This window comes from Emydura macquarii, unplaced genomic scaffold (genome assembly GCF_026122565.2).
Source record: "Emydura macquarii macquarii isolate MOO-44397 ecotype Brisbane River unplaced genomic scaffold, CSIRO-AGI_Emac_v2 contig_306, whole genome shotgun sequence".
Taxonomy (NCBI): Eukaryota; Metazoa; Chordata; order Testudines; family Chelidae; genus Emydura; species Emydura macquarii.
The window spans coordinates 186,637-212,816 of NW_027130443.1; the positions used below are offsets into that span (position 1 = coordinate 186,637).

Genomic DNA, 26,180 nt, shown 5'->3' on the forward strand with positions numbered 1-26,180 from the left:
AAATCAGGTAAGGCGTGCCTGACAAACTCTGAACGGATTGGTTTATAGTGAGCTTGCCTTGTGATTGGGCCGCACTAACCCTATTGCCCCGCCTCCTTGGCTATGATTGACTCCGCCCTTTACACGGCCATTGGATGAAACTGGGCGGCAGACAGGCCCAACCCCCCCCGAAGTGATTGGCTGACCGGTTGAAACGTCACCGCCTTCTGCTATGTGGTTGGTTCGGCTGCCTTAGCTGCCCCGCCCCCACGGCGTGACTGGCCGAGGCGCTGGGATTGGGCGAGGCGAAGGAAGTGGCCACGCCTCTCTGGAGCGCGTCGGCGGCCCGGCTGCATTAGCACGCGCCCTCCTAGGCGCTGATTGGCGGACACGGGCGCTCGGAGACCCGCCACTGGCTGGCTCCCGCCGGCCACACCCCTCCCCGGGGATTGGGCCCGCCCCCTCGGCCGGGTCTCCTCAGTCGGGCAGCGGCGGCCGTGGCGAGCGTAGGCCCCGGCGGGTCCCGGGATGGCAGCGAGCGAGGCGGAGGCGGAGCCGGCGTTACCCGCCTCGCCCTCCCCGCCCGGCACCGAGCGGGCCCTGGAGGAGGCGGCGGCCTCGGGCAGCCTGAGTCTGGCGGGGCGGCGGCTGCGGCTCTTCCCGGGGGGCGCGGCGCGGCGCTGGGACCTGAGCGACACCACCCAGGCCGGTGAGAGCCCGCCCCGCCCCCTTCCAGGCCTGGTCCCGCCCCATCCTCGTAAGCCACGCCCCCAGACCTCCGCCCCTTCGCTACCTACCCCTGCCCTGCGGGAGACACGCCCCCCCGACCCTGCCTCTGCCTCTGCCTCTGCCTCGCCCTCCCTCGCATTGCCCCCAGGCCACGCCCCCTTTGTCTGGGCTACACCCCTCCGGGAACCACGCCCCCCTGCGGGAGACCCCGCCCCCTAGCCCTAGAGTCGGGCCCCTCCATTCTCAGAGCCGACCCTGCCCTTGGCCACGCCCCCTTTATCCCATGGCTCCGCCCCGCCCAGGAGACACCCCCACCCCCAATCCCGGGTGGGTGCCCCCAACCCCTGCACACTGAGAGTGACCCCCCCCCCTCTGCCCCAGGATGTCCCCTACTCATCCCCCCCCAGCATGGCCCTGCCCCTCCCCTGGTGATGGCCTGCGGGTGGGCCCCTCCTTCACCCCACGGGCCCCTGGCTGCCCCAGGCTCTCCCAGCCCCAGCGCTCATCGGTGCCAGCCCCCACCCCGGTTCCCTGCTGTGAGGTGTGGGGCCTGCGGGGAGTGCTGAGGGTCAGGACCGCCTTACCCCCACGTCACCAGGCTGGGGCCGCACGGGTGGCTGTGCCGGGGGGGGGAAGCTGCCGGCCTTCGCTGCCTAAGCCCCCTCCCCTGTGCCCACAGCCTGGGGAAACCCTCTGCCAGTCCCGCCTGCCGCTCGCAGCCTGGCCCGTACAATGCACTTTTGATGGTCTGTTGGCGAGCCGCCGCTCAGACACACGGCCTTTTGTGTGCCAGAGAGCTCCCCGGCGTGGCGTGGCGCTGCGGCAGTGTCCAGGGCTGCCGGTGCCAGGGCTGATTGCCCGCTGCACCACGGGGCATGTGGCAAGCTGTGGCGTCCGTTTCACAGCAGGTGTCTTGCGTTGTTTTCCCCGGGTGCCATCGTTTCTCTCTTGTGGGGGCCTTGACTTTGTTTTGCCGGCGATCTGTGTGACCCCGAGCTCGGTAAGACGAGCCGGAAGCAGATAACCTTGCGAGCGTGGCGTGGCATTGCCGGGAGGTGAAACAGCCCGTAAACGTTGTGACTTTGGGGGGCTGAGTGGGATTGAAGATGGATATTGCACTGGGCCTTCCTGTGCATGTCTGCCCAGGAGGCAATTTGGGTTGGGGAAAGAAGGAATTACCAGCTGGGGAAACTGAGGCAGCATGGGGAAGTGACTTTCCCAAGATCACACAGAAATTGAACCTGCCCCCTGAATTCCCTGTCTCCCCACACTGTCCTTTCTCCTCCTGAGGGCTGACGTTTCGATAGCACTTCCCCTGCGAGAGAGCCAGGGATTACTGAGCTGTAGCATTTTAAGGCCAAAGGGCCCATTAGACCCCAGCACCGGCCAGAGAATTCACCCTGGCCCCCCTGTATCGAGCCGTCACTTGGGCTGGAGTAAAACGTCTCCCAGAAAGGCCCAGCATCGGGCTGGAACTCCCAGCCTCCGGGCCTAGTCCGGCCTTTCTCCACTAGATCAAAGAGCCCTTCAGCGCCCAGGGCTAGCTCCCCATGTACACAGCACGCTCGAGTCTCCACTCCCACTTCCTAGCCCGCAAATTGTTGTCTTTTCTCTGCCCCCTTGACTTTCTCACCGTGCCCCCGAGCTGGTGACGGCTGGTTTGTGGGCAGTTCCCCTTCCTGTGGCGACTTCCCCCTCCAAAAAGGAGGCCCTTTCATTCTGTAATCGCCCGCCGGAGCGGCCCCGTGACCAGAGCAACGGATGAGACGCAGGTTTCAGGGCCCATGTCATTTGCTCTCATCTTTGTTTACGATACTCATGCCAAGACGCTTCCTGTGCTGCTGCTTTGCATGAATCTCTCGCAGCGTGACATGGCTTTCCGGGCGCTGAGCAGCTGCCGGGCCCTGGCCTGTTGCACTGCGCCTGAAAAGAGGCGGGAGCATGGTGGATGGAGGCGGGGTCCTCGGGGGGTGATGGAGTCAAATGTGCTGGGCACAAGTGGCACAATGAGATCCTTGTTTAGCTAATGTCTGGGCACCCGGTCACAGTCATCACATTTCCACCCCCAGCACGAGTAACACCATGGCCTAGTTCACTGGGCTGGGGGCTAGGATGCCTGGGTTCTCTCCCTGACTCAGGAAAGGACAGGGGGTGTGGTGGGTTGGAGCAGAGAGGCTGGGGGCCAGGACTCCTGGGTTCTCACCCCGGCTCAGGGAGAGGAGGAGGTGTGGTGGGTTGGGTTGGAGCAGGGAGGCTGGGAGCCAGGACTCCTGGGTTCTTGCCCTGGTTCTGCCATTGATCTGCTGGACGATCTCCGGCCAGTCACTTCCTCCTGCTGTGTCTTCATGTCTCCTGTCAGAGATAAAGCTGCCCTCTTCCCTTTTCCGAAGCGCGGCTGATGGGCCGATGAGGATGTGTAAAAGCTGCTTATTAATGAAATGGGTGCATGGGGGGGGGCCGTTTCTTGGTCATTTTCTGCTGTGCCTCAGCCCCGCCCTGCGTAGGGCTACTCTGCCCCCAACAGTGTCCTGTTTGTTGTGGGGATCTTGCTCGTTTCCGCTGGAGACAGCAGTATTTGGACCTGGGAAAATGTGATCACCATCCCCCAAACCCTGGCTTGGGGGATTTTGGGGCGCCTTCTGATTCTCCTGGACATAATGGAGTGGGTTCCAGGTTAGATCGACGGAGGCCGCGGTTGCGCTGCAGCAGCAGCTAGGTTGACCACAAAGAAACCCTTGGAATTAATCCCCAGAGAAAATCCAACCCTGGTGGGCTCAGCCCGGCTTTCCCAGCACGTGGCATTACTCCGTGGGGCCTTGGCAGTGAGATGGTCTAGATGATGCCTTGGAGCCCAGACTAGGAGACCTCCGGGGTCCCCTCCAGGCCTGCGATTGTGTCCCTCTCCCAGCGCACTGGCTTGGGCCGGCCTGTGTGTGTGTGACTCGGACACAAACCGGTTGTGACTGTACTTTTGTTCCTCTTGCGCCTCTGCGCTCTCAATGCCGGAGGCCTGTTGCCAAAACAACCCTAAAGCCACAGAGCTTTCTGTGGAGTGGAGAGGTTTGTTCAGCAAATTCCCCAGCTGTCACGGTCTGTAATGCAAGGTCAGTGATTTCATGCTGCAGTTTTTTTATCACGAGCTAGTGCTAGAAAACCCGGAACTGCTTCGGCTGTTGTGGAGAATGACTCCTCTAGCGACCCGAAGGGGACCCAGGCAGCTTCCGAAGGCTGTGATTCGAAGACACCTCAGTTTAGTTTAATCCCAGGTTGTGTTTAAAGATTTCTTTTCTCGCTCTCTGAGTGATGTTTTCGTGCCTTGATTTAGACTCTTCCACTGCAATGTTCCCAAGCTCGGGCAGTGAGATCAGTCCGCTTTCGCCTTTGTTCCACGCTGGGCAGGACTGAGCGTGGGGCGTGTCTGTGCTGCAGGTGCAGAGAGGTGAAGCGCCATCACTCTGCTTTCTCCGGTGCTGGCAGCTGCTCGGCCTTCCTCTGGTGGGGGAACGTGCACTCCCCGAAAGGAGCGGCCGGGCCCTGGTGAACTTTCCCTCACTTCTGACTTCACAACAATATAATCTAGGCTCCGCCCTCAAAATCTCTTCCTTCGGTCTCTGTTGCCCAGATCTAAGACCCTGGCCATCCTGCTCTTCCCAGGTGCATCTTGGCATGCTGCATCCCCTCCTTTCGGCCCCCAGTTGTGCCACCCACGGTTGCAGTTACCTTCCCATGTGGCCCAGCTAGCCGGGGTCCCATCTCTGACACCACCCGCTTCAGAGAAGAATGCCGCCGTGGACAGGAGCTTGGAGCAGGGAGCCGGGGCGCGCAGCCTCCCCCCTTCCCCTCCACGCTGCCCCTCTTAAGTGGATGCAAGTGCTCCTGGTGAACGCACGCACCAGCGACAGAAGGAGGGCAGCACGGACGTGACAGACGGCGGCCATTCCTGCGGTGGCTGTCAGTCAGCTTAAAGCACTGGAAACTTGTAGCGGAGACACACCGGCACGTGCCTGCGAGCAGCTGATCTCCGTCAGCAATCTCATCGCAAAAGCCTTTTCCTGCCGCCACCAAAACACAGGCGCCTCTGGGGTGAGGTGTGCGCTCCCGGGGAGCTGTCAGAGGCCGCTCTGCTGCTGGAGTCTGCACCCCCTGCTAGGTGTGACCCCGCTGACCAGTGGCTAGGCGGATCCAGCCAACTCCTGGGCGTCAGAGCTGCCGCGGAGCTTGCTAATCCTCCGTGGCTAACTTCCCTGGCCTGCAGCAAAGTGGCGTGGGGCGGCTGGCTTGGTGTAGGACGCGGTGATTCAGTGCAGGTGTCGGGCGGGCGGGGAAGTGCCTGCAGGGCTGGGCCTCGCCCTGGCTGTGCCCGGCTGCGGCGGGTGGGAGAGCCGTGGACGCGGCTGGCGATCGGCTGTCGGTCTCGCTGACGTTCAAGAAAAGTCTGCTGGCTCCTCTGCCTCCTTTGATTGCTCCTGGCCCCTGGGAGGCCAGGGGAGGCGTGAGGAAACAGTGGTCTCCGCTGACAGCCCGTGGCTGGGGACTCGGGGACAGGTCGGCTGCCTGTTTCTTGCCTCCCCACTCGTCTTGAGGGCCCCTGAAATGCTAACTGAGTCGTCCACCAGCAGCGTGACCTGACGGGCAGCACAGAGCCACTGGGCAGTGGTGAGAACCCACCCACCTCCCCTCTTGCCCTGATCCCCGACTCGGATCAGCTGCACCCCAAGGCGTCAGGCTCCCCATCGATCTGTCTGTCATCCCCTCACTGGAGTAGCTCTAATGTATTTATCCTCCCGGCAGGGCAGGGCTTTGATCCCCCTGGTATAGTTGGGGAAACTGAGGCACAGCCTGCCTGCCTCCCTCAAGGTCACGCCGGGAGCCTGCCGGAGCCTGAAGTTTCCTTGCCCTGCCCCGGGTCTCAGGGAGAACCACGTAGGATATGGCGAGCTCCCGGACGCTATAACGCCCTTGCTGCACAAGCTGCCGGCTCCCTGCCCTGTCTGAAATAATCCCAGCGAGCGAGACCTTGGCTCAGCCCCAGCTGCGGCCCAGAGCCCCTCCACCTCCCAGCAGGGTGAGTCGGCCCTCTGGTGACGCCAGCTTTTCCTCTGGAAGGGTTGAGCTGTGAGCAAGCAGTCTCCAGGTCACGTGCCCAGAGCCCCGTGCTTTGCGCTAGCCCTGGCATCCAACCCGGGGCTAACCGCTGATGGTTCACAGCTAGTCCGTAGCCAGACTGGCTCTGGTCCTGATCCAAAGACCCCACAACCTGTGGAGCATTACCGCTGTCAAACGGGCAGCATCGAGGGAAACTGAGTCATGGATTGTCTGTGTCACCTTGGGCAAGTCACCTGGAGCGCCTGTTGAGTGCTGTATGTTATTTATTAGGTGTATTACAGTAGCGCCTGGGAACCCCAGTGGGACCAGCATCCCATTACGCTAGGTACTGTACGTTATTTATTAGGTGAGTTACAGTGGCACTCTGGTGCCCCAGCTGGCCGAGGCCCTCTGATGCTAGGTGCTGTACAAACCCAGACCCAGGGATGCTCCCTGCCCCCAACGGCTGGCTCAGAAATGGGATTTCTGGACTGTGGGGAATTCCCAGTCCTGGAAGTTTGGTTTGGCCCCAAGTGAAGACAAACAGCAAATCTTGGAATGGCCTGGGATGTGAAATGTTCGCACGTGTTCCATTCGCAGGAGGCTGGGCTGGGCTGGGCTGGGCAGGCGTAAATGTTTTCTAGAGGACTTCTAGAGGAGTGGAAACGCCTGGATGCCAAGGGTAATCCCTGGCTCTGATCTAGGGCTTTCACCCCTCGATCTCCGGGCCCTTTGTAGAGGAGATGGGGTAGCGAGTCCCCTTTGCGATGACCCATTCGGGTGGAACAGAAATCTGAACAGAACAGAGCCTCTGATGAAAACCTCAGCATGATTAAGCCAAGCCTGCAAAGCCTTTCGATAGTCGAACTGGCGTTTCCCGACAGAAACCTGGGCAGTGGAATGCTTTCCACCTGCTCTGCTTCTAGGCCGGGCACGGCTTTTATCCGTGTATCACTTGGACCAATAATGTCCATGTGTATTTTAAGCTTTTTTTTTTAATTGATTGAAATTTTCACAGTTGCACAAAATTGGGGGTGGGTCACACAGTTCAGTTCCAACAGGAGACGTTGAGATTCCCAAAGAGAGAGCCTCATAACCAGGAAAACACAAACCATGAACATCCCGCCTCCAGATGTCCAGAGTAAATAGCTTCAAATCAACAAACCCGCTTGTCCGGCCGTTCGTAACCAGCGGAGGTCACCGGATCTTGACTCCGTCCCAAACATCATTTTTCTTGCTTCGCTCGTCTGTAAGTTTCCCTTTTTACTGCTGGAAAAGCATTTTCCTCTGTTTGTGAAACTGCCAGTTACTGATGTTTGCCAGGAAAACCGAATCCTGCCAACCCTAGCTACCCGCTTGGCCATCCATCCTCCGAGCCCCGTCGCCGAGTGCCTGAACCAGCCGCACTCCCCCAGCCCACGTCTCAGCACCGGTGCCACCCGGATGGGCAGCGCCTGCATAGGGTTGGAGGGGCCCCACGGGGGCTGAAATGCGCCACAGCCAGGGCGTGCTGCTGCTGAATGCCTTTGCCGGCCCTGCCAAAACCAAAACCCCCCTCGGGGTGCAGTGGGGAGTCGTGGCTGGGACGGTCTGCGCGGACCCCGCGTGCAGGCGTGGGGCTTGTGGCTGTCTAAAGAGACCCCTGTTCTGGCCCAGTCGCTCCCAGACGCAGTCAGTGCACGTGGTTTCCTTTCTGGCGCCTTGTTCCCTTGCTTGATGAGGTTTACAGTCGTCACCAGGTGTTTTAACGGCCCCGGCCCCCAGCCACCCACCCGAGGGCAGGGCATGTGGCTGGCGTAGGCTGCAATCGCCAGCCTTCTCCGAGGGCTGCCCTCCACACTGCAGGGGAAGCGCCCTGTTCCAGCATGTTTGCTGGGACCGCTGGGGAACGGCCCCCAAATAATCCTGGAGCACAGCCGCCACCCCTCGATTTCACGGCACGCAGCGATGGAGGCTCCGCCGCGGCCCTGGGGAAATGGGCCCAGCTTGCTGCTGCTGTGCAGACGGCGAGTCTGTCCTGGGGCACTTGTGGGGAAAGGGGGCAATGTGACGGGGTGACTGTGGGGAGGGTGGTGTGAGCAGCTAATCAGGAGGAGGAAGCTCTGGGTGTCCAGCGGGCCCCACTTGGCGGCTCCGTGGGGCGGGCAGGGCAGGCCCCACAGATCTGACGTCGCTGTGGCACTGCTGGCAGCGCTCTGGTGTGGGAAGACAGAAAGGCTGATCCCACTGCAGGGTTGGGGCAAAGTCGGCCTCGCCAGGGGTGCTGCCCAGCCCTGCACTGTGCCCCAGGCTCCAGGGCTGAGCTGCTCGTCTCCTACTCGGGGGAGAGGCCCGGGGTCCTCGTCACGCGGGAATCGTTCGTGGCATCCCCGATCCTCACTGTATTGCTGCTGCGCCAGGCTGGGCGCCTACAGGATTTCCTATCGCTGCTGCCCTGGGCAGAGATGAGCGGCTGACCTGAGCTTGGGCTGCTTCTTGTTAGCCGAGCGGCAGAGCTTGGCTCTCCCGAGTCAGCCCTGGGTCCCCACACCTATCCTCCACCTCGGCTTTCAGGTCTTGGCGTTTCGGAGATTGCGGCCAGAGCCCCACAACTTGGGCTGGATGGGAATGTCTCCCAGAAAGGCTCTGGCCACCACGAGCTGAGCCCGGGCAGTTTGGTCCCACGGTGAACCACCCGCACCGTGGGGAAAATCGGCACCTCACTTCCCGTGGCTGGCGGCTGGTCCCTGTTCTTCCGGTCGGAGCGGGATTCTCTGCCCTCGTGCAGATCTGTAACAGCCAGCTGCTGGGCTGGACGTTCCTGCTGAAATATTTCCCTGTTTCGTGCCTTTCCATCACCTGAAAATACCCTTTTAGGGGCTTCATTTTGTAGCATCTTCAGGGCCGCAGCATGGAAGGGAACTCGTGAACCTTGCGCAACAAGCGCTGGCCTCGCCAGGGATGGGGTGATGCAACCTCATGTTAATATCGGGAGGGGGGGCCTTCGGGCGGCACCGTCGGGTTGCAGGAAGGGAGAGGAACCGGCTGTGGTGGGGGAGGAACAGATGTGGCGGGCAGGGTCCCTGCACCCCGGCGTCCTCCCGGCATTGAGGGAAGGTGGCGGAGCTGCCTGGGGTTGGCTTGGTCGCCCCGTGGCGCGGCACGCCGAGGGGGAGGCGAGCACTGCCGGAGCGAGCAGCGGTGCAGCGTGCCCCGAGCACGCCAGCAGCTCCAAAGCCACATCCTGCCGGCAGCTCGGAAACCAGAATTGCCCCATCCCCGGTGGGGTGCGGCTTTGCCACGCCCTCCCAGTGGGGCCGGCTGAGACTCTCGGGCGCTGGCCTGGTTGGAGGGGACGTGCAGATTTCATGGGCAGGCGTTGGACAGCGTTGCTGCGGGGCGGGCTCACTATCTGCGGAAATGGGGCGGGTGTGAATGCAGAGGCTGCTGACGCTGCCTGGGCGGGTGCTCGAATGGCAGAACGAGGGGGCCTCCTTCCAGATTGGTTTCATCCCCTGGGAAAAGCCTCCGCGGGAGCAAATGGGGAGTCACTCCTTGTGCGGATGAGCGCGTGGGAATCCCCAGCCTTTCTGCTGCAGGTCACTGGCTCTGTCCCTGTGCGGGCTGGCTCGGGGCAGTCATCCCTCCCCAGCTCCGTCTTCCTGAACACCGGGCGCCCAGAGGGGCGGCTGGCGGGTGAATCTCCAAGCCGGAGCCAGCCTGGGCAAGCCCCCGCTTGGGCTGGGTGCAAGGAGCAGAATGGTGACGGGCCGCCCCCTCACGCTGCTCCATACCCGAGCAAGGTGACGGCTGCGTGGCGCCGATTTCTCCTAGTGGGACGACCCAGCAGGCCCTGGGCATGGACGGCTGCTCACGCCCAGCAAGAGTGTGTGTGGGGCGGAAACTTCTCCCGTGTCTCTCCGCTCCAGAGGCTGTGCGGAAAAGGCGAGGACGCGCCACCAAGGAAAGCCATAACAAACTGTGTCTGCCCCACTGGCGGCCCGGCCAGCGTCCAGTGGTGTCCAGCAAGTAGGGAGGGACCCAGCCCGCCTGCAGCCTTTCTCTCCCAGAAAGCGCAGGGGAAGCTGAGCCAGGAGCCCAATGGAACCGCCAGTCGGTGTGGCGGGCTCGCGTGTGAACCTTCTCCGTGCTCACGGTGGCCCTGGAGGCGGTTGAGAGGCAGATTGCTGCTGCCAGGTGCCGCGGCTGCGTTCCTGAATACCCAGACGGGCCTTTGCGGCGGTGCCCAGCGGTTCTCCCACCCGCTGAAACCCTGTGCGAAGCAGCGTCCTTGTCTGTTACACGGCGCTGAAGGCCACAAGGACCATTAGGCCAGTTAGTGGGACCTGGGCTAGCAAATTCTGCCCGGTTCCCCCGTCCTTCCGTTACTTCCCAGCTACACAAGGGTCGTCTCCTTCTGCTCTCCGGGCCCATCGGCTGTGCAGCGCTGTGGGTTTTGGGGAGGAAACGCAGCTGGTGTTTGGCCTGGCAGTTAATAAGGCGGGGTGCTGCTGCCTTTTGAGGCGTGCCGGGATTCTGCCGTCTGCGGCGGCAGGGACTCAGAGCCGCGGCATGACCTTCGGGGAGCCGCATCCCCGCGGGAACACAGAAAGTCACGCAGGCCTTGGGAGGCTCAGCTGCCTTTCTGGTCAGATGCTTTCCAGTCCGCCGGACTCCGGAGAGCCGGTGCGACACTTCCCAGCGCTAGGTGGGGGGCCAGCGTCAGTCCTGGCGTGCTGGGTCATACATACGCACCGGGAAACGGGCCTGGCTCCAGCAAGGTGCCAAGATCGCGTGGATTGCAACGGGAATGGAGGGCCCCAGTAGCAGCGGAGGGGTTATCTGGCCCTCAGTCCCTGCCCAGGAGACCTCACGAGATGGCAGAGCCCCCATGGCGCTGGGATGTGGGCCTCAGCAGGCCCGCCTGGCCGCGTCTCCGTGCCCCAGGCGTGGGAAAAGGAGCTGCCGTAGCGCGACCAGCTAGGCGGGAGACGTGTACATTCGGTGTGATCCGGCTGCATCACGGAGCCCCGGTCCCGGACCAGCGTCCACTGCGCTCGGTGCTGTCCGAATGTGGCGCGGTAGGTAGGTCTTGGGAGGGCTCTGCACCCCCCCGGTGTGTCCCGCGACCCACAGGCTAGCACAAAGGGGGCCCTGCCCGCCCCGCGAGCAAGTCGTTGGGATCCTCACTGCACAGAAAGGGAAACCGAGGCAAATAACCCAGCAGTCCTGACCTCCAGACCGAGGCGAGCGTCTCCCCTAGCTGGGCGTGTGGGCTGTAGCTCCTGCGGAGATGGGGCCGTGTGTCACCAGCCGTCTGCCAAGGGTTGGCTTCTCTTTTACCGTCTGGCTGAATTGGCTCGACTCGAAGTTACCTGCAGCTTTGGCTGCCCCCCCCCCCCCCCCGGGCTTGTCCAGCCCCTGCCCTGCCCCCTCCCAGCTGCATGAGCCCTCCGGGCCAAGCATCCCTGCAAGCGCCGTGTAGAGGTGGCCCCGCCGAGCACGTGGGCGTGTGTCGAAACCCTGCCAGGGCCCGGCTCGGGACAGGAAATGATCTGTGCGGGAGCTCCCAGCCGCAGCCGCTCTGAGCCGCTCGTAGCCCCACATCTCGGCTTGTGGGGCATGGCCCCGGCCCCCGTAGACAATGTTGAGGGGAGGACTAAATGGGGAAACTGAGGCACGCGGCGGTCGCATGATGGAGTCCTTCTCTCGCGCTCGGACCCGGCCGCAGCCACGCCGCTGAGCTAAACGTAGCTTCTGCTTGCTGCACCGAGCTCTGTACGGCCGGCCGGGGAATTCCTACCCCCCAGGGCTGCGCCCGGCCGCTTTGGGGTTGTGCAGCGAGGCAGACTCGCCGGCCTTGGGATGGTTTTGTGGCTGTGTGCTTGTCGCCTCCACGGCCCTCCCGTCTGCGGGTCTGCCACGGGGCGGGTGGGGGAGCGGCTGGTATTTGCAGGGGGAAACTGAGGCACGGGGAGGAGTAGAACTGAGCCCTCCCCACTCTGAGCCCTCCACCTGCCAGCCGCTGGCATCCCGCCCCTCTCCGCCTCTCAGCAGCCCTTTCAAGGAGCGGCAGGGGAATCTGGGGCAGCAGGAGATGGGGCTGTTTTTAGGCAGCTCAGTTGCTCGGGGGGGCTGCTGGGAGGTGTCACCTCGAGTGCAGAAACACCCCCCCCCCCAGCTGTTCTGGGGCCGGCCTGGGCTGGAAGCAGCTGCTTTAACTGTTTGCTGCCCGCACCGGGGCCACAAACTTCACCCACCCGGGTCAGAGTGCGCGGCTGGTGCGGAGCCCGGAGGGTGCGTGGGGGGGCGGAGGGGGGATCGGAGCCCCGGGAACAGAGGGCCGGATGGGGGCCAACCCCCCGAGTTTGGGGCTAGCTGCGGGAGCTGGAGCAGGCACTGGAGCCGTCCTGCCTTGCACTCGGTGATGGGGCTGGCGTGAGTTTGCGGCGGGTCCCCTCCATCACTCGTCTCCTCCCCGGGGGCGGGCTGGGAGGGCTCTGTTTTGGTAGGGTTGCTCAGTGCGTCCACGCTGCTGGGTGTTGGTGTCCAAGCAGGCGGGGTGGGGGCAGCTGGCGCTTGAGGCCCCCCCCCCCCCCCCCCCCCCCCCCCCCCCCCCCCCAGCGGCGTGTGTGGCGGGATTATTTTCGGCCCAGCAGAGCCTGTCACCTGCGTCTCCTCTTCCAGGAAGGCAGGGAGCTGCCGAGACAGGGAGCAGCTCCTTTGAGTTTTAGCTGGAGTCTGCGAGTGCTGCTCAGGCCCGTTCCAAGCCGTGGGCACCGTTTGCCGGAAAGTTTCCCCTCCTCAGGGAGTCTGGTCCGAAAGAAAAGTGCAGGATCCGCAGAGGTTCAAGCCCAGGGCCCAGCAGGAGTGCAGCCGACGCTCGAAGGTCCTGCCAACGGAGGCCGCCCTTCGGCCGGCAGCGCAGAGAGCAGGCCCAGCGGCGTGGGTCAGGAGTGCCCCGGCTGCTCCAAAAAAGCCAGCGGCGAGAAAGGAAACGGTGCCCAGGGAGCCGCGGCGTCAGCAGCCGTCCCTGGTACCGATTCCCTGGCACTGCCGAAGAGGAGCAGGGACAGGGAGGAGGAGGAGATCCAGAGACATTTGAGGCAGCCAGGCAGCTCATGGAGTAGATGGTTCCACCACCATCTTGTTGCCCCCTGGAGCGTGATCCGGCGCTGAAAAGACCTGCGGTACCAGTCGGGTCGAGATCTCCCCCCCATGGTCGCCGAGGAGCGAGCAGCTCTCATCTGACTGCGAGGCAGAGTCCTACGCCTCGTGGAGGAGCCGGCAGCGCGGTCAGGAGACACAGTGGCAGGTGCCATTGCAGTGGTTGTTTTGGACCCTGGGCGCCTACCACCAGGCCCAAGGGTCCCTCTCGGTGACTTGATTCCCCTCTCTCGGAGCCAGCCAGTGAGAAGGAACTGAGCAGGCAGCGTGGCGGGTCGGCGGGCCCCATCGAGAGCCCCATAGCAGCATGACTCCGGGGCGCCCCAGAGCCGACCCGCGGATACATCGGAGGGGAAACTTTCCGGCGAGCCATGCACGCGGCGCACGCCTGCTTGGCATGGATGGGCGTGGCACATCTCGAAGAACGCCAGTTACAGTCAGTAACCGGCTTCCCCACGCGGCCGCCCTGCTGCTCCCTCGCCACGTGTCTCCACTGGAGCAGCAGGGAGTGGCTGGGGCGGGGACCACGTTCAGCCTGCCCGAGCATCGCTGGAGCAGATGGTGGCACTAGCTCAGGGTAGTTCAGCGCCAGGCGGGATCTCCACCCGGCCGCCCCGTGTCTGTCTGAGCTAGAAGCAAATCCCACCTGTAGCGGAACCGGGACAGCCAGATCCCAGCCCGGACAGACAGCTGCTAGCCGGCAAAGGACAGGCGCGCTAGGTCGGGGGCCGCATGCTTGGCACCTGTTGGCAATCTCGGCTGAGGCATGCTCTGGCTGGGTCCCGGTGCCTGTCTCCATCCATTCCCCAAGGGAATGGGGCGCCCGAGCCCAGTTCCGGGCTGGGTTGCTGGCTCATGTGCCCCCAAGTTCCACCCACCAGGTGTCGGCCCCATGCCATACCCAGAGCCCTTCTGTGCGGAGCGATTGATGCTCCAAGTCCAGCCTCATTTAGTCACAACCCGTCCACACGCAGCCGAAACCCCCTCAGCAGCCTCCCCACGCCTGCCCTCCAGCAGCTTCTGTGCCCAAGAAGCCTGGCCTCTCTGCGGCTCTTACATCTCCTCCTCCAGCCTTCCTGCGTCCCGCAGCCCTAGTGTCTGCCAGTGAAAACACCCCCCCGCCGCTCAGTTCTGCCCTCCCTTGGGCAGTCCCTCCAGTGTTCCCAGCTCTCTGTACCCCCAAAAAGGGCTTAATTGCTCCTTCCTTTCAGCCTGAGACTGAGCCCTTGGCCCGCACCCCATCCTTTCCGCCTGGGGTCTCACAGTCACCAAGAGCCAGGGCCTGAGGGAGGACAGGCTAGTTGGTTGGGTGCTAGCTAGATTTCAGCGCTTTGATTCGTTTTAAACTTCCCCGGTTGCAGGCGAGTCTCAGGGGCTCAGACAGCAGGGCAGTCAGAAACCATTTCGTGATCTTCCGCGCGGATTCAGAAAGCGAAACAAGCTGTCGGCGTCACACGTCAAACCAGGCAGCGTAAATAGCCTCCTGGCCAACGCTAATAAATCCTCAAGCCACACTTTTCCTGCATCGATGGCTGGATTCTCGCGTCGGTCTGTGCGTGCAGGCGGTGAAAGGGGCACTTGCCAGCATCAATCAAGTTCTTCTGAGCCGGGGCAGGTGATAGCAATTTGGGAATAAGTCGCCCAGTGGGGCACCCGTTCCGGAGCAGACACAGATGGTCGCGACGGTCCCTTCGGGCCAGGGCGGCCGGGAACTCGTCTGGAATGAAGTCGCGTCCATCGGCACCAAGGCTGTTTCCTTGGCAGAGTCCTTCGATCCAGCGAGGGGCCCACCAGTGGAGGCTGCCTGCGCGGCCTGCCTTGCCCGGCAGCAGCAGCTTTGGGGAGAGCTGTGCGTTCCTGCCACCTGCAACATCCTCCGTGCAAGAGGCCACCGTCGCGCTCGGTGGCCCGTGGTGTCACCCGACGGAAGGAACGGAGCAGCCTGCGCTTCGTCTGGTCTCCGGCCTGCCGTAGGACGAGGGGCTGGTCCAAAGCGGCCCCAGACGGCTCCGGAGACGGAAGGAGAACCTGGGGGCCGTGGCTTGCAGGATGCAGGGAAGGAAAGGGGAATTTGTTTGCCCGGGCTGTGACTGAGCCTGCGATCCTCCGACGCCCGCCTGCCTTTCCTCATGGCTTCGGCGAAATCAGGTCTGTAGTAAACCGGCCTGCCCAGCGAGTCACTTTCCATGCCACAGCTGAGCGGGAGGCCAGTGTGGGGCTGTGGGGTGGCTTTCTCCTAGAGCTCGCCGGGTCCAAGCCCGCCTGGTAGGGTGCTGACGGTGGTCGGGGAGAGGAGGTGCCGTGGGCAGCCGCCTGCTGCGCTGGCACTGGGGATTGGGCTGCCCTGGCGGGGGGCAGGCCAAGCCGGCTGGCACTGAGCGCTTGCTTTCCCAGGAGTCATTCTTTGCCGTGAAGTAGCAATAGTAGGGTGGGCCCTGATCTCACTAATCGTCAGCTACCGGTTTCGTTCGGCTGGTGGCTGGCATGGGCCGGGCTGAGTCGCCCCTGCCAGCGCCCACCAATGCAGCTCCCCTGCTGTTTCGTAGCTGCTGCTGTCCCGTGCTCTGGGATGTCGCTGCGGTCCCGAGGAGCGTGCCGGAGGTGTCCTTCGGAGCTGGGTGCCCGCTCCCCGCCCGTCCGCCTCCTCTGGGCAGACTGGGAGAGTGTGGGCAGCTCCCGGCCCTGCCTGGCGGGTCTTGACTGGCCTCTCGCTCCACTGGGCTGTGAAATCTGCGCTGGGATCCCCTGCGGCGGGGCGTGGGCCCTGCTTCCCCATCTCCGGTGGGCTCACACGGCACCGTTTCTCGGGCTGGAGCAGCGAGTCTCCCAGCCCGGGTTGCACGGGCCAGTTTCACCCCCTGGGTAGAGCTGGGCGCTTGGCTGCAGAAAGGTCCCTGGCGGGACAGGAAGCCGCCGAGAGCCAGCCAATCCGCCCCTGCCCCAGGGAGTTCGTTCAAAAGTTGGTTGCCGGCCCGGTTAAACAGCGGTGCCTTGGGGCCCCCTGGACAGCGTCCGGCTTTATCCTTCCTCCGCCGCCTTCAGCGCCCGCTGTCTCCCCACGCCCCGTGTGATGGGCTTCGGTGAAGGAGAATTCACCGGTTCTGGAGCCAGTCAGACACCTGTGACCCCTGGCGTCTGCACGGGGGCAGCTCTGGGGGCAGCCGGGGGCGGGATCCTGGGCTGTGGGCCCCAATCCCAGCCTGGGCCCTGCCCCTGCACCAACCCGCACTGCTGCGGTGAGGAGGGTTAGGGTGAATAAAGCCCTGAACTGGGACGCCTGGGTTCTGTGGGAGGACAGTGGGGTCGAGTAGTTAGAGCAAGGGTTGGAAGGCAGGTCGTCTGGGTGCACTTCCTGGCTTGGACACTGCCTCAGTTTCCCCTCTAAAACCGAGAGTCTTTGCCCAGCTCCTCCTCCCCGCAGCAGCTGCAGGGACGTCTTCTCGTTTTGTTCCGCAGCCCCCAAACCTTTCTCGGTGTGAGCTGCAGCTGGGCGGAAACGCCAGCCCGTGCCGGGGCTCAGGACCGATCAGAGGGGGGTGCACCCTCCCGAGCCATTCTGCAGCTGCCCCCAGCCAGCCACTGCTTTCCAGCTGCTCCCCGGCTCCGCCGCTCTCTGCCCCGCTGCTGGGAGGGCCGGGTGGGAGGCAGGTGGAGGAAATCCTGCGTTGGTGTGGGGGGGGGGGGACGCCTTTCGGGGAGCCTGGCTGGCGGAGCTGCCCGGGGCAGGGGGCATCTGACGGGCTCTCTCTCTCCCGGCCCCAGATCTCTCCCGGAACCGCTTTGCCGAGGTGCCTGAGGACGCCTGCCAGCTCGTCGCACTGGAGGGGCTGAGCTTGTACCACAACTGCCTGCGGAGCATCCCGCCTGCCATCGCCAACCTGCAGGCCCTCACCTACCTCAACCTCAGGTGCCGGCCACAGGCGGGCGTCACTCAGGCCAGTGGGGGGCGGGGGGTCTGAATGGTGCCCCCGGCAGACGCACGGGGCTGCAGCCGGGGCTCTGGCCTGGCACCCCCGTGGGGCCTGCCCTGCCAGGGCGTCGGTGGCCCCGGGCACGGCTCTAACGGCACCTTCTCCCCGCAGCCGGAACCAGCTCACCTCCCTGCCCGCCTGCCTCTGCCGGCTGCCCCTCAAAGTCCTCATTGCCAGCAACAACAAGCTGGGCGCTCTGCCCGAGGAGACGGGCTCGCTCGGCAACCTGCGCCAGCTGGTGAGTGGGGGCTGGCACCGTGGGGCCCGCATGGCGCTGGGGGCCAGCTTAGGTCCCCCTCCGGGGCTAGGGGCCTGCCAGGTTAGGGGCTCAGGGGCGCTTCCCCAGCAGCTGTTGTCCCTTTGGGGGCAGGGGAGGGGGGGCAGGCCAGCCCTTGACCCCGAAAGCCCCTCAGTTGCTCCTGCATCTGGGCGAACCCAGGCGTCCGGGCTCGGCCCCGCCCCCCTTCACTGTGCATGCGCCGTTAAACCCCCCAGGACGTGAGCTGCAACGAGCTGCAGGCCCTGCCGGCCAGCGTGGGCCAGCTGCTATCCCTGCGCGACCTCAACGTGCGGCGGAACCAGCTCAGCACCTTGCCCGAAGGTCAGTGTGTCCACGCGCCGCGCTGGGCCAGGCTGGGAAGGGTTAAACCCCCCTCTGGCCAATCGAGTGGGGGGGGCGGGAAGGGAACCCGCCAATCCCCTGAGCCTCTGGGACCGGATTTAAAGGAGCGGAGTGTGAATCCCTGCTGGGCTGGGGGCGGCCGCTCTCACCTCTGGGCGCGGATCCCCTGGGCCCAGGCCGGGCTGGCGCTGGCAGAGCCGGAGCCAAGGGAAGCTAGGAGCCAAGACCTCCGGCCCCACGACACTCTGCCCCCCGCCGGCTGTGGGGCGGCTGGATCACTTGCCATGGCAGCTCTGCCTGGCCCCGCGCGCTCACCGGTCCCCTCTGTCGCCCCAGAGCTGTCAGAGCTGCCCCTGGTCCGCTTGGACTTCTCCTGCAACCGGGTCACCCGCATCCCCGTCTGCTACCGGCGCCTGCGGCACCTGCAGACCGTCCTCCTGGACAACAACCCCCTCCAGTCACCACCCGCACAGGTGAGCTGCCAAACTGACTCCTGATGGAGGGCGGGGCCTGGGTCCAGACCTCTCAATCAGGAATTGCTGGGGAGCCTCCCAGCTGGCTGGTCATGTCTGCTGGCTCCCCAGCCACCGAGGCAAAGCCCCTCCCCCCCCCCCCTGAGAATCGGGCCCCACAGCTCAGACCGCAGAGGTCAGCAGGCGGCTCGTCCAGCTACTGGAGCAAGGCAGGACAAGCCCCGCAGGCAGGCGTCAGCACCGGGGGAAACCTGGCTGGGAGCATCTGAGCCTGGCTGGGAGCTGCCTTAGCCCAGCGCCAGGGACAGGCAGTGAATGGGGCCCCTCCCCATCTCCCCCCCCCCCCCAACCAAGATCTAACAAGCGCCTCTCCCCGTCTCGCCCACAGATCTGTCTGAAAGGCAAAATCCACATCTTCAAATACCTCAATGTTGAAGCCTGCAGCAAAACGGTGCCCGACCTGGCCGAGCTCGCCAGGGCCAGCCGGCCCACCGGCTTCAGCACGTGGTAAGGGGCTTGGGCCGGGGCGGGGGCTGACCAGGAACCAACCCAGCTCATCCAGCTCTGGTGCGGCTGGGCCCAGCACCCGCCCCTGCAGCCCCAGGCAGCCTGACAGCTATGCGTCCCACCCCCTGCGCCTCCAGTGCTACGACCCCCCAGACCCCTCCCCCGGGCGGCAGCAGGGAACAACCTAGGCAGGAGGGCTGGGAGCCAGGACTCCTGGGTTCTCTCCCGTGGCTCTGGGAGGGGAAGGGGGCGGGTGGGTCAGAGCGGGGATCTTGGGTTCCGCTTCTGGATCTGCCTCTTCCTTGAACCCTGCGCTGCCTGGCCCCTCTCTGGGCCAAGCTGGGCTGACCTGTGGATCCTGGGCTTGGCGCTGGCTTGCGAGCACCTTTCCCCCGAGGATCTCAAAACACCGCTGCTCCTCGCCCCCCCTCTGCCCCGCAGCCTCTCGGACGAGTTCTTCCCCCTGCGGCAGTATGGCGGCCTGGACTCCGGCTTCAACAGCGTGGACAGCGGCAGCAAGCGATGGTCGGGGAACGAGGTACGGGGCCCGGACGGCTACCTCAGGGCAGGAGCGGAGTCCCTGGGTGATGGCAGGGTTGCGGGTGAGCAGGCAGACCGGCCCCGGGGGTGCTGGCTTGTTCGCGGCTGCCCTGGCTCGGCGCCCAGGCTGGTACCCGCGGTCAGTCCCTCTCCCCCGCCCCGGTGCCCTCAGTCCCCCCCCTCTGCTCTCAGTCCACAGACGAGTTCTCCGACCTGTCCTTCCGCATCGCGGAGCTGGTCCGTGAGCCGCGCCAGCCCCAGGAGAAGCAGGACAGGGCAGGTGAGTGGTTGGGGGAGTTCCTGCCGGGGGCCCCCAGGGGAAATGCGGGACAGGCGCCCCCAGGACCCTGCGTGGCCACTGCACGCCCCGGCGCTGATGGTGCAAGCGGGTGCTGAGCCGGCAGGAGCTGGGCTCCACATTCCCCTGGGCAGCTGAGACAGCTCCGCTCCTGGGGGGTGGTCACGGGTAGAGATTCCTGGCCAGAGGGGGCCCCCCCCCCCGTGTTCCCCGCAGCCGGCCCAGAGACCCACCCCCAGCCCTTCCTGCCTCGGCAGGAGCCAATCCGCTGCAAGCCTTGGGCTGATTTCGCGTTGCCGGGGACGGAGGATGTGCCACAGCCCTGGGGCTCGTCCCCCCTGGTGAAAACGCGCGCCGTGTTTCCGGGCCCTTTGTCTGGCTCCAGCATCTGGCCCTCGGCTCGCTCGTCTGAGCAGCCCAGCTCCCAGATTTGTTCCCCCAACTGACGAATGCCTGGCCGCCCCGGTGTGAACTGGGCCTGGCCCCGCTCAGAGAACCCGGCCGTTCCCCGGAGCCGGTGCCCGGCTGACCCTTTCCTCCCACAGCCAACGGAGACCCGGAGCAGATCGACTTCATCAACAGCAGCGTGGAGGAGGAGGCCAAGCCCGAGGGCGGCTCGCAGGCTGAGGTGCGGGGGGGGGGGGGGACTACAACTCCCAGGATGCAGCGCTCTGCTCGGGGCCTGCTGGCTCTTCCCGCAGGAGGCAGAGCCGGTCTGGGGGTGGGGGATCACACTCCATCCCCCCACATGGGGTCGTGGCCTCCCCCCCGAGCCAGGAGCGTTCCGGGTTCCAATAACAAAACACCCGGCTGGCGCCGCGCTGCCGCATGGGAGCCGTGGTTTGCTGGCCTCTCGCGTCCCATTCCCCTCTAGGGTCTGGCTCCGCCTCGTACTGCATCTCCCATGGTGCTCCAGGCTCCAGCTTCAGGATGGGGCAGTTGCATGCTGGGAGTCCCTGGCCGTGCTGCATCCTGGGACACGTAGTTTTGAGGTGTCATGGAAAGAATCACACTGCTACATTTTAGAGTTGGATCGGGTGCAGCTTTAATTGTGACACACACACTCACATAACCATAGCTATGGGGAATACTATAGCCATAGGGAAAACCCAGGTGGCTATAGGGAAGTCAAGCAGCATGTCTGGATGCTGGGCAAATGTACTTCCCCTGGCTACCAGATACAAAAGGCTTATATAGGGGTTGCTTAGGTTCATTTCCATGTTGATCGTATAGTGGAATTGGATTAACAGTTTACACTTAACAGGAAAGACAATCACAATGCGCAGTGGGGCACACCAGACGCCCTCACAGGAACGCCCAATGAGTCACTTGAGTATACAATCAGGTTTTCAGGGACCCTGGCTATCACCCGAAGATGGGTGGTGACACAATACCTGTTCAAATGCTAGTTTCTATGGAGTAAGTTTCTATGGGGCCAGTAAGACAAAGGGGGGCAGGTACTGGTACTTATCAAAACAGGTGAAGTCTGTTCAGACTTCAATTAAGGCTCATAACAGAGACTTGCCTCTCGGGTGTGGTTCAAAGATCTCTTGTGGGGTTTTAACATCTTTATCCTAATTTCAGCTGAGGCATTCTTTGAATGGTTTAGCCTGGGCCTTCTAGTTCAGTTCCAGGCTACAACTTCAGGCCAGGCCTTCCATGACCAGTTTCAGACCAGGCATTCTATTAATCAATTCTATGATGAATTCTTTGATTCCACAGAGGGATGGTTTCGGCCCCAGCCCCCTCTGCTCCCACTGGCTGGGAATTGCACTCTGCCGCCAGGCGTGGCAAAGGAGTCTGGGCATGGAGGGGTGGAAGGGGGGAGCTGGCAGCCAGGACTCCTGGGTTCTCTCCCTAACCCTTCCCCCCTTGCCTACTGTCCCCAGGAGAAGCGGAAAGCCGAGGGGAGCCTTCCCCAGATGGCCGACGTTGGGGACAAGGCACCGAACAGCAGGTGAGCAGTAGTGGGTAGGGCCTGTCCTATGACGATCACGGGCTCCCCGAATAACCAGCTGCCCCGCCCCAGAGGTGGCCGCATCTCGGCGCTGGGCGAGGGTCCCTTTTTAACCAGCCGCCCCGCCCCAGAGCTGGCTGCATCTCAGCGCTGGGTGAGGGGTCCCCGTGTGACCAGCATGCGCCACCGAGGGGCACCTCGTCTCGTTCCTGAATAACGAGCCCCTCGCTTGGTTCATGGGCAGGGTTTGAACCCGGAGCCTGCAGCACTAAAGCCCTGAGGGGAAGGGGAGGCGCTTCACTCAGCGGTAGTAGGTTATTATCCTCTCACCTGAGCCACGGCCCGCTGGCCTGGCTTAGCCCCACAGCCCACCCATCCCCGCTCTCTCTCCAGGCTGTCTGTGGGGCCCAGCCCCCCGCGGGAGGAGCCCCCCGGCGAGGAGCGCCGGCGCCCCGAGACGCTGCAGATCTGGCGGGAGCGGGAACGGCAGCAGGCGCTGGAGAAGCGGGACAGGTACGGGGGGGGGGGGGCTGGGGTGCAGCCTCGTGGGCCTCTCGTCCCCTGGGCTGGGGAGGGCATCTCGGCCCTGGGCCCCCCTGACCTCTGTGCCTCTCTTCCAGCCTGCGGAGGGTGGCGGCTCGAGGGGGCCCTGGCGACGCACAGGGCCCGGCAAACAGCAAGTAAGAGCCCGACCCCCCCTAAGGAGAGGCCCCCCCCCACGGCCCCACCCCTAGGCCGTTCCCCCCCCCCCCCCCCAAGGAAAGACCTCCCCCCAGGAGAAAGCCGTGCCCCCCCACGGTCCCTACCCCCAGCACAGGTGCTTCCCGACCTCTCCTCCCCCCACCACGAGAGCCCGGCTCCTCCATGCCTTCCCCCACTCCCTGCGCTGGGGCTCAGAGGCCATTTGAAGCCCGGGGGGGGGCTGCTGGGGTTCATCCCCCCCCCCCGCTGACCCTCGTCCTCCCCCACGTGCCCTGATCCCTCTCCCCCTTCCCAGCGTGGGGGGGCCCCGGAGCCCCCCCCCCCCCAAGACTGACCCGGCTCTGTCTCCCCCAGCGGCCGGTTGGAGAACAGCAGCCGGGCCCCCAGGAAGCAGAGGGCGCAGGTGAGGGGGCCGGGCGGGTGTGTATGTGTGAGGGGGGGGGAGGGGGGAATGAACTGGACAGGACTGAGCCAGGTTCCCCCTCCCCCCGTCTGTTTCAGGCCACGGAGCCGCCGCCTAGTGCCCCCAGCCCCACGTCCCCTGGCCAGAGACTCCGGCAGCTGGGTGAGTGGTTAATGCTGGGGGGCTGGAGACACCCGCAGGGAGGGGCGTGGGGGCTAGTGGTCAGAGCAGGGGGCCAGGAGCAAGGACACCTGGGTTCTCTCCCCGGCTCTGGGAGGGGAGGGGGACTGCCAGGACGCCTGTCCCCCAGGGTAGGAGCTGGTCCTGGCCGAAGGGTCCAGAGGCCCCAGCTGTGCCGCCGGGGGGGGGGAGGGGACCTGATCTCACCTGCCCTCTCCCCCCAGAGCCCCTCCCCTCCCAGGTCTGCAGCCCCCGGGGCGGGAGCCCGGCTCGGTCCAGAAGCCCAGCAGCTTCCTCTTCCGCTCCTCCTCGCGCAGCGCTGTGAAGCCCAGCTCCGGTAGGTGGCTCTGTCCCCCTCCCCAGGCGAGCCGGGGTATTACGGCGACGCCCGTCGGATCTGCAGGGCCTGGGTTTGAATCCTGCCTGCAGATCCTGGCGGGCCGCACGCTGTCCCGCTCTGCGCCTGTCTACATCCCCTGAGCGTTGTCCTCTCCACAGCCCCAGCCGGGCCCCCCCCAGAGTCCCCCCTGGACCCCCTGCGGCTGCGGAGCGGCTCCCACGACCTGGATGAGAGAGAGTTAACAGCCCAGCTACGCAAGGTACGGCCCCGCCCCCAACAGCTGCACAGGGGGCGGGGACTAGTGGTTAGAGCAGGGGGGCGCTGGGAGCCAGGACTCCTGGGTTCTCTCCCTGGCTCTGGGAGGGGAGTGGGGGCTAGTGGTTAGAGGGGGGAGACTGGGAGCCAGGATGCCTGGGTTCTCTCCCCGGCTTTGTCCATGATTCACTGGGCAGTAACTTGACCTTCCCCTAGACATGCGCCTTAGGTCCAGGTTCCCTGCGGTGAGAGTGTGGGGGGGGGAGGTTTTTTCTCTTGCTGCCCCCCCCCCCCCCCCCCCCCCGCTGCCCCCACCGCACGCCCGTCTCTCCCCAGGCCATCGAGTCGCGGCTGAGCGTCCGGCTGGCGGAGGATCTCGGCGAGGCCCTGGCGGACGGGGCCGTGCTGTGCCAGCTGGCGAACCACCTGCGGCCCCGCTCGGTGCCCTTCATCTACGTCCCCTCCCCCGCCGTGGTGAGTGGCCGCTGCCTGCCTCGGATGCCTGGGTTCTCTCCCGGCTCGGAGGGGTGGGGCAGGACTCCTGGGTTCTCCCCCAGCTCCGGGTCTGTCTCCTTTACGGTGACAGCTGGAGTCTGTCCCTCCGTCTTGAAATGAAACCTGAGCAAGACGGCAGCACCGGAGGGAGCCTCAGGGCCCCCCCGCCTCCCCCCCCCCAGCTGCGGTGTCTCACCCTCCTCTGCTCTGCCCACAGCCAAAGCTGAGTGCGCCGAAACGCCGGAAGAATGTGGAGAACTTCCTGGAGGCCTGTCGCCACATGGGGGTCCCCGAGGTAACGGGGGGGCTACGGGCCAACTGGGGGGGGTAACCCTGCATGTGGGATCCCAGCCTGTGCCATGCAGCTCAGAGCCGAGATTCACCTCTGAAAGGCGCCCCACTCTGCTGCACTAGTGCAAAGCCCCGCCCCTCTCGTGCAATACCTTGCCCCCTAGTGCAATGCACGACCCTGTGCAAAGCCCCGCCCCTCTTACACAGCCTCGCCCCATCCCCTAGTTCAATACATGACCCTGTGCAAAGCCCCGCCCCTCATACAAACCCCACCCCTTGTGCACAGCCAGTGGTGCGTCCAGCTCCAGTCACCCGGCCCTGGCTCGGCCCAGAGGCCGTAGCGGGACCTAGCCTCTCAGGCGCCGGCTGCCCTCTTCTCCCAGCATGCCTTGGGCCCAGCCTCGAGCTCCCAGCCTCCTCCAGTGCGGCCAGCTCCTGTCACCCCTACGTACTGCGGCAGTCGGGGCTGGGCCAGGTGCTGCACAGACCCCGCCTGGCATACAGCACCGAGCGCCTCCAGACTGGGCGCACTTGGGGAAGGGAGGGGAAACTGAGGCATGGAGCGAGAGAAGGGTCTTGCCCAACGTCGGCGGCAGAGCTGGGGAAGAAAACCCAGGCACCCAGCCGCCCCTGCTCAGCCCCCCACTTCCCCGGCTCGCTCGGGCAGGCTCCGGCTGTTGGCGGCAGGGCGCCCGCGGGGAGGGTCCCTGGGCGCTGTCTCTTCCTTAACGTGTCTCCTGTGTTTGTCTCCTTGGCCGGGCCCAGGTCGCCCTCTGCTCCGCCTCCGACGTGCTCCAGGGGGACGCCCGGCGGCTCCAGGACACCCTGCGGGCACTGCTGTGCCCCGGAGCCGAGGAGGGGCCCGCTTGCCCCTGTGCTGCGCCCGCCCTGTCCGGGCACCTCGCCGGCTTCGCCCTCTTCTATGTCTCCGTCATGTCGCTGCTTTTCCTGGCCTACGGCAAGCTCTGCGGCCTCTGAGCAGCTGCCCGTGGGGCGCAGCTGCACGGCACTTGGGGGGCACTCAGAAGCTCTAGTGCCTTAGAGAGACCCAGGGCGGGCCCCTGCCCCCTACGGGCACGGCTGGATCAGTCCCTTTTTCCCATGCTGCAGCTGTGGGCCGGGGCCACTGGATCCTGCCGGGCCGAGCTGCCCCGGCCCCATGGCCTCCGGCCGCTCGCTCTGCCCCGCTGCTTGCCTGGTGCTGCTTCTGCAGCTGGGGGGGGCACCCGGCCCCGCCTGCTGTGTGCTTCGCCCTCCGTCTGCCGCCGTGGGGTGGGGAACCCTGAGCCCACCCGGCATCTTGTCCACGGTGCCCCAGGCCTCAGGGTGGCCGGCAACTCGGGGGCCACCGGCCCGTTCCCAGCCTGACCCCCCGGCCCCAGCTGGCGCGCCCCACGCATCAGGGCTAGAGCCACCTGTCTCTGAAAGTGCCTCTGCCGGGGCCATCCCGCGTCCCCCTGGCGGGCGGCCTCGACTCCCTCGGGGGTGTTGGGGCCAGCGGTCTCCTGCCCCCCCCAGCTCTCCAGTGCCTCCTGCTGGCCGCGGGCCGTACTGCAGCGAAACGCCGCGGCTCCCAGCGCCCCATGCGTGCCCTGCATTCGCCTCTGTGCCTTGCTGGCCCCGCCCCGGAGCCACCCCCCCACGCCTTACCCACCCCCTGGGGGCAGCGCCGTCTCCATTCTGTTCCCCCCTGCAGCCCCTTCTGCTGCCTTAACCGTGATTAAATTATAGTCCCTAGATGTGATTTCTGGCGGGGGGGGGGAGCCAGGGAAACGCGTGTGCGCAGCTGGAAAGAGCCCGTGCGTGTGCGAGCCCCACGGCCCGACTCCCTCCGCCCTCGGGCACTTTTCTGGTGTGAACGCGCTCGGTGTCGCCCGCTGCCCGCGTGCGCCCGGCGCTGTGGCGCCTGCTGACAAATGGAGCTTTCCAACCACTGCCTGCCTTCTGTCTTGTTTGCGTCTGTCTGTCCCGTGCTTCAGCGCTGCTGGGCGCCCTCCTGTGTGCCCGCTGCCCCACCGGACTTGGGGGGAGGGAGGGCCTGCCGCGCCAGGCGCTGTACGGAACCGGGGTCCCGTCAGCTGCTGTCAAAACCCAGCCGCACCAGCTCAGGCTGGGTTGGGCAAAGGGCGAAGAGCCAAGGCGTGGTGCCAGTGTCAGTGGGGCTCCCGGACCCCCATGTCCCTGCAGGGCCAGGCCCCAGGCTGAAA

General features: G+C 65.0%; 1 protein-coding gene across 1 annotated transcript; it reads left to right on the top strand.

Annotated features, from left to right (window-relative positions):
- Positions 1–257: 257 nt before the first annotated feature.
- Positions 258–26,180, top strand: LRCH4 (leucine rich repeats and calponin homology domain containing 4). The gene is given in 20 exon segments (XM_067555068.1): positions 258–688; positions 16,702–16,846; positions 17,022–17,148; positions 17,406–17,511; positions 17,869–18,005; positions 18,394–18,512; positions 18,954–19,050; positions 19,245–19,332; positions 19,896–19,978; positions 21,240–21,307; positions 21,701–21,820; positions 21,928–21,987; positions 22,364–22,412; positions 22,511–22,574; positions 22,817–22,844; positions 22,847–22,929; positions 23,091–23,191; positions 23,524–23,661; positions 23,900–23,977; positions 24,739–26,180. Coding segments are annotated over 20 exon segments (2,085 nt in total). The 5' UTR covers positions 258–507; the 3' UTR covers positions 24,952–26,180.